Source organism: Condylura cristata, unplaced genomic scaffold (assembly GCF_000260355.1).
Source record: "Condylura cristata isolate star-nosed mole 26May11 unplaced genomic scaffold, ConCri1.0 scaffold00009, whole genome shotgun sequence".
In the NCBI taxonomy this organism is placed as follows: domain Eukaryota; kingdom Metazoa; phylum Chordata; class Mammalia; order Eulipotyphla; family Talpidae; genus Condylura; species Condylura cristata.
Genome location: NW_004567110.1, coordinates 35,711,659 through 35,718,600, shown reverse-complemented (window position 1 = coordinate 35,718,600; position 6,942 = coordinate 35,711,659). Strand labels below are relative to the sequence as shown.

The following is a 6,942-nucleotide window of genomic DNA, read 5'->3' as shown; positions in this document are numbered from 1 at the left end:
CAGAACAGGCAGATCGACGAAGTACACTGCTGAGGGGAGCAGCGGGCGGGTCAGGAGAGGTCTGCCCCGCCAAGTGGTCACCTCCGGGTTAGGCGGGGATCGAACTCATACGAAGTGGCTTGAGCTTCTTAGTGTAGTGCTTTAACCCGTCGCGCCACAGGGGAGGGCCCATGAATATTTTTAATCTGCATAAAATTTTCAGTGCTTCCAAACTACTGTAGGATCTGGTTAGAGAATTAAAAGAAAAATATTTCTTTGGCAATATTAAACTTGAGATTGAAGTGCATGAGAAGAAATGTACTTGGAAAGACCAGTTAAGAGATTGCCCCGTATCTGGGTAGTAGATATTTATGCTAACCCAGGGAATAGGATTTGATTCAGCAAAGGTGCTGGAAAATGATGTAGGGATTAACACAGTAACTAAGAGGACTTGCTATCCCATCACTATGAAGATGGCAGTGAATTAGCAAAAATGAAGGAAGAAATGCCTGGTTTTATAGATATATAAAATATATATAGTATATAGATATATAAAATATTTATAGTATATTTATTAAAATCTAAGAATAAGATATAATGATACATTCCAACACATTGAGAAAATTCTGGTTAGAGAATTAAAACCAAAGTCCTTAGCCAGTGGAGTCAAATTATTTTGAAAATAGATAGATACAAGTAAGAAGGACAAAAATAAAATTATGTAGTGGCTTCTATATGCCAGTTCTTCAGTTCTTCACATACATCCTCTTTAATCACCACAAGCCACAGAAAGCACAGATTCTATGTCCATTTAACTTGAGTACATAATTGCCATAAATTCCCCACAGCACAAGTGTGGGGAATAGGCAGGGATTTCTCAAGGATAACGCCCTTTAGGGTTCTTCCTTGGCATAACATGGAGTGTGAAAGGTCAATATTCATTTTATTGAGAGAGCTCCAATCAGAAAGAAAAATAAAAACAAGCCCAAAGCCACCTCAGAACCATTTTTTAGAAATGACCTGACCAATAAATTAATAGATAAAAAAATAACCATGATGTCCCAGATCCTTGTCCGGCCTCAACAGCCAAGTGAACACAGATAATTCCCTGGACTCCGTGACTGCAACCCACAGAAGACACACAAACATTACCATCCAGCATGCCCATAGGCAGGCACACGTACGCATATGCCTCTGTGTGATACACTCTGATATTTGTTAGAATAGCCTAATCCAGGGGCCCTCCCTGTAGCACAGTGGGTGAAAGCACAGCAATATGAAGATGCAACCACCTCAGCGTGAGTTCAATCCCTGGCCAGGAGGTGACCCACAGGGTGTGGCAGATCTCTCCTGTCTCCTCTTGCTCCCCTCAGCAGTGTACTTCGTCAACCTGCCTGCTCTGCTCCCCACTCTGTCTCTGGTGAATCCTCTCACCAAACCCACACCTCTGGCCTGTACCCCAGTTCTGTATGCATAAATAAATAAATCTTTAAAAAGAAAAAGAATAGCCTAATCCTTTCCTTTTATGCTACTGCTGTCTGGGGCCTATAAAATTGATTTAGTTGGCAGTGATCTCACAGTTTGGAAAACATTCCATTTTCTCACTTGAATAAAAAAGAAAAAACACCACTTGCCACAGTGCTTCTCTGGATGAAAAAGCAGTGTAATTTTCCAAAGTGTACTCTGTGGGTGGCTCCATTGTTTTCAAGTGACTTGGGAGGTTCTGTACCCTCTTTTCAAAGAAATCACTCAAATTAATATATCAAAGGCTTTCAAGTCCTACTGTTAAGAAGCTTGTTCATTCCAAATTATTTGACCACAAAGTCCTATTCATCACACACCTATTTAGATAAGCTCTTGGGAAATAATTATGTAATCCCATTTTGAAACTATGAACTATAAGCTATGTTATTATTATTGGCAAAGTCTATCATTATCACAGAACAAACACTTCAGATCTTAAGATTTTTCTTAGTCTGACTGGATGCAACTGTCCCTTGCACTGTTTTGGTGCTGGAGGGAAATAGGTTTTTCTATTCCATCTGCTTCTCCACCAACTACAACTATAGTATCACAAGATTTCTATGGGTCTGAAACACTTGAGACATTTAATTTCAGCCTCTTACTGGCAATTGAAAGTTGTTTTGTTTAAAAGAAGCATATGTCACATGACAAAATACCATGGGTTTGAAAGAAATACCATTTGTGTCACATCCGTTGGCAAATATTTTTCAGTGCTGAGAATGCAAACTGACAAACTGCATAAAATCTGAACTGCCAAAACAAAAGCTAAACAAGACATGGAAAAAAGTATTTTAAAAAATTAGCTTAATGAAATAGGTAATTGAGCAAATAGATTCTGCTGTCAGATAAAGAGCATTTCAATGCATAACCTACTCCAGATGCTGAGGGAAGAATGCCAATTTACTGAATCTTGGATGCTCAAGAACCACAAAGTGCCTTGTTGCAAATCCAGTGACTCCCTAGCTACTAGAGCGATTCATAGCACACGGAGGCCCCCTGTTGTCGTCAGGATAAAGGGTGGCATACCACACTCTTCCTGTGACAACCTCTGCTTATCCCTCATTTCTTCCCTGTCTTCGCCTTCTTACTGCTTCATCAACACTGAAGTGCTAGAGCTGCCTTCATGAATCATTCCTGTTCTACACAGAATGCCTTCCACCCACTCTGACGACACAACATTGAGAATCATCTTTGATTCGACTTCCATCAGGAAACTTTCCCAGGCTTTTTTTGGGGGTCCCATTTCTATGGATAGTGCTCTCATTTTCTGTTCCATCAAGCAAGGGCCTCACCTTTATCACTGAACTCAAGACACTGTTTGAAACATGTGTCTGTGGTACCTCCTCATCCTCCAGATTGTAAGTTTTCTAGAGAACAAGGAATATGTCTGATCCATCTTTAGTTCTCCTGAAGCTACCAGCACACAAGAGATGCTTAATAAATGCTCAAATGCGGGCCCTCCCTGGTGGCACAGCGGGTTAAAGCACCTCACTAAGAATCGAAAGCTACCTCCGCATGAGTTCCATCCCTGCGGGGTGGGGTGGGGGGGTGATCCTCCTGGCCTGCCTGCTGCTCCCTTCAGAAATGTACCTCGTCGATCTGCCTGTTCTGCTCCCCATTCTATCTGCGGTAAATCGTGTCACCCCCCCCTGCACTGCTGTCATGTACCCCAGTTCTGTAGGCACAAATAAATAAATCTTTAAAATCAATCAGTAAATGCTCAAACGGAAGATTCAGTAAGCTTTGGGTGTTATCTTGGCTCCAGTTGTGGAGCCAAGTAATATACAGATGTTCAAAAACACTTAACATCTGGGATATGCTTAAGGATTCACAGGTAAAAGATATAACCAAAGTAGTATAATTAACATTTTGGAGTTAACATGTTTAAGACTATATAATACTGTGAGACAGATTATTATGATAGAATCAAAACACAGATTCAGATGAGTGCCCATTCTACCTGATAGAATTAAGACTATATGGAATAATTAATAGCTCAATTTAGATAGGTTGGCAGGGGCTTCCCTGGTGGTACAGGCATTAAGTCTCAGCGCTATCAAGCTATTGCAAGCCACTGCTGTCTGAGTTTGATCCCCACCAGGGAGCTAACTTACATGGTACAGCAGACCTCTTGGGTCACCTGCTGCTCCCTTCAGCAGTGTATTTCAGTCAATCCAACTATTCTGCAGCCTGCTCTGTCTCTGGTGAAGCCTATCACCCAATATGTCTAGCCTACACCTCAGTTCTTGTATGCAAAAATAAATAACATACATCTTTAGAAAAAATAGTTTGGCAATAAAATAAAGATTTTAAGTGGCTTTGGAGTCAGAGTTTCCAGTTTATCGCTTACACTTTGAGCAAGTTATTAACCTCTCTGAGCTTCAGAGAGGTTCTCTGTGCTCCTATTTATAGAAAGGAATACAAATCATTCCTCCCTCAGGATTGGCATGAGCATTCAGTGAGATAATACATGCTTAGTACAATGCCCAGTAAGTAATAAACACTCAATCACTGCTACATGAAGTGTACCAGACCCTACAGGACACCTTTCAAGTTAAACAAGACCAGGACTTCATAGCCCTGGGGCCATGGGTGTGATGGGGAATGGGGTGGGAGGCAATGATTGAACTTTGTGTCCCAGAGACTGACCAGTGGAACACCTTGTTAATAAGATTGGAACCTTGCATGGCTAGGGGGTTGGGAGCATAATTTACTTGATCCTCAGACTCACCTTCCCTAATGACCTAAATAACATAATTGTATTCTTGGTTTGACCCACTCTTTTCTCTTTAGTCTATCAATAAACATGGCAGGATCTTGCTCTTCCAATAACATCCTGCATTACAGTTCCCTTCATGACCCCTGTTCTTTGTCAGTGTGGTGGTGTCACTGCAACAACTGGTGACTCTTATTTTACTGCTACAACCCAGACACTAAGGGATACATTACAAGGAGCAATTCTGAAAAGAGGTGGGATGGGGGCAGTTCTAAAGATGGTGTCAGCTAGCAAATGCCTGGGTTTGGGGAAACAGTGTTTGTTCAGGAGAAGGTAAGAACAAATGAAGTTGAAATTCGATTCAATTATCTGGCAAACAGACTATTACCTTTAGAGGACACTTGGTATAAAAGGCAAAAATGATGTATTTAAGAAGAAGAAGACCCATCTCCTAATTCAAACTTTACTGTTACATAACTTAAATATTTAGTTTCATTGAGATTCAAATCTGTAATAAAAGGATAATTAATGATTGCCCGTTTTCCACATGCACCCACAGTTAATATTACGAAGTTTTTCTTTTCTTTTCTATCAAGTTGGAATAGTGTCTTAATATCCCCAACAGGATTCTTAGCATCTTATTTCAAAATGCCTGATCTGGTTTTGGTAATACCTTTTAGCCATCTCTGAACTAGATGCTTAGTAATGTCCTTTTAGCTCTAAACAATTAGCTAGAATCTAAACAATTCTAATTTTGTTTGGTAATTAAAGATTTTTATGTTTTAGGGTTTCTTTTTTACTATCATTGGATGTTTTATTGCATTAGAGAGAAACATTTAATTGTAAATCATGTAGAACTATGCTCAGGCCTAATAAGATAATAATGATTACATATGTGTTTTTTATAGAGTTATCATAAATTCACTTAATGTAAAGACAATTCATCTATGTTCAAAATTGAACCTAATTTGGGTTTCATTTCATTTCAGACCTGAAAATTCATCTCCAAACCACTGACTATGGCAACTTCTTGGCTAATCAAACAAATCCTCTTACTGTTTCCAAAATTGACACTGAAATGAGAAAAAAGCTTTGCAGAGAATTTGAGTATTTCCGGAATCACTCCCTGGAGCCCCTGAGCACATTTCTCACCTACATGACGTAAGTGAGGGCAGGAAGCCCTATTAATCCCCAGAGTGAGCGTGCAAAGGAACCCTGAACAGTGGCAGGTGGGGTTTTATTATTTGTAAGTTTAGATACAAAATCATAGTAATACCGAAATGTCAGGTTTTCAGATCCCTAGCTGCAGTGGCAGCGCTCAGTCCCGCCCACTAGACCACCTCGGATTGGTGTCTCATGAAACCGCAGCAGGAATTTAGCAGACGCTCACGCAAGCAAATGAAGAGGCAAATTTATTTAGAGGATGAAAAAGTTTATTGAGAAAATGAACAGAAATAAAGTCCAGGGAGGGGCACGGGACCCCAAGTGGAGTCGCACCACAGGGAACATAGACCTTCTTTCCCTAATTATTTATTCTAGGGCTCCACCAGTCTCTTGGTGATTGGCTGGTTCTCAGTGGTCTCGCTCACTGCTTTAAAGTCTCTGTGCCTAGAACTGAGTCGCTGTGTCCCACCCTTATCTCAGAGCCCTTTCTCTTTATTGTCCTTGTTCTGGAAGGTCCTGTTGCCCTTAGTGCTGGGGTGTTCGATTAGTTCCCTTTGAAAATTGTTGCCCTTATCTCTGGATGTAACATGAGTCAATTTACTAGACATCTGTTAACAAGTAAATTCTTTCCATTATGAAAAAATTGGCAATTGGTTTACTACTGTGTAGGTCGTAAAGTTATTTCCAAGCTGTATCTCTCACAATGGAAGTAATGAATCAAAGGAACATCCTTTAATTTTAGTAAATTTGTCTAAGTTGTAGTTAGCAAAATAACATTGATTGAACTCCCAAAACAGTGCATGAAAAATCCTACAGTCTAGAATGACTAATAGCTTTGCAGTGTTCCTGTAGATTATAAAAAGGTAAGTAAATCTGAAATATCTGTCCGCCTTTTAAAAATAAGCATATTCTTAACCCCTGCTACAGATGATTCTTGCTGCAGAGCCTGAAAATGTGTGCCTATAGTAGAAAGTGTATGTCTGAGGTTATCCCAGCATTCTGAAAATTTTTCTTCTCAGAATATTTTGCAAAGTCAGGTGTCTATATAAGCACCCATGGGTTTCCGTCAAATAAGATTACTTCCTGTCCTATCAGGAAATGCTCAGGGCAACGTTATAGAAATGATTAAGTAAACCTGCTAGAGACAGTCTAAATTTAGTTGGGATAATACATATAATACAAGCATTGCACATTTCTGTGATATAATTACTGTATATGTGAGACTTGTTTTAAAAATCTGGAATGGATATTTTTAAATGCTTAATAGCAGGAAGATCTGGAGGTTTTGTATACTATAATTATACACAGTTGTATGAAACAAAGGAACAAATCAAATAGAATTTTAATGAAGTGACTATTTAATATAGGCCTACTTGTTTTCTTTTTCTTGCCTCCTACTCAACACTCTTGAGCAGCATTTCAACTTCTCATGTCTTTTGAGATAAGCCATTTTTCAAAACATCTTTTAATATTAAAAATATTCTGCCTGGCCCTCCCTGGTGGCGCAGTGGTTAAAGCACAACACTGAGAAACTAAAGCCACTTCACATGAGTTCGATT

The 6,942-nt window shown here is 39.6% G+C and overlaps 1 protein-coding gene across 1 annotated transcript in view; it reads left to right on the top strand.

Moving 5' to 3' along the window:
* Nucleotides 1-6,942, top strand: part of ATP6V0D2 (ATPase, H+ transporting, lysosomal 38kDa, V0 subunit d2) — a 37,415-nt gene that overhangs the window by 8,109 nt on the left and 22,364 nt on the right. The window contains exon 2 of the mRNA XM_004679753.2: nt 5,209-5,380. Within this exon, the coding sequence (XP_004679810.1) occupies nt 5,209-5,380 (172 nt within the window). The remainder of the gene's footprint in view (nt 1-5,208; nt 5,381-6,942) is intronic.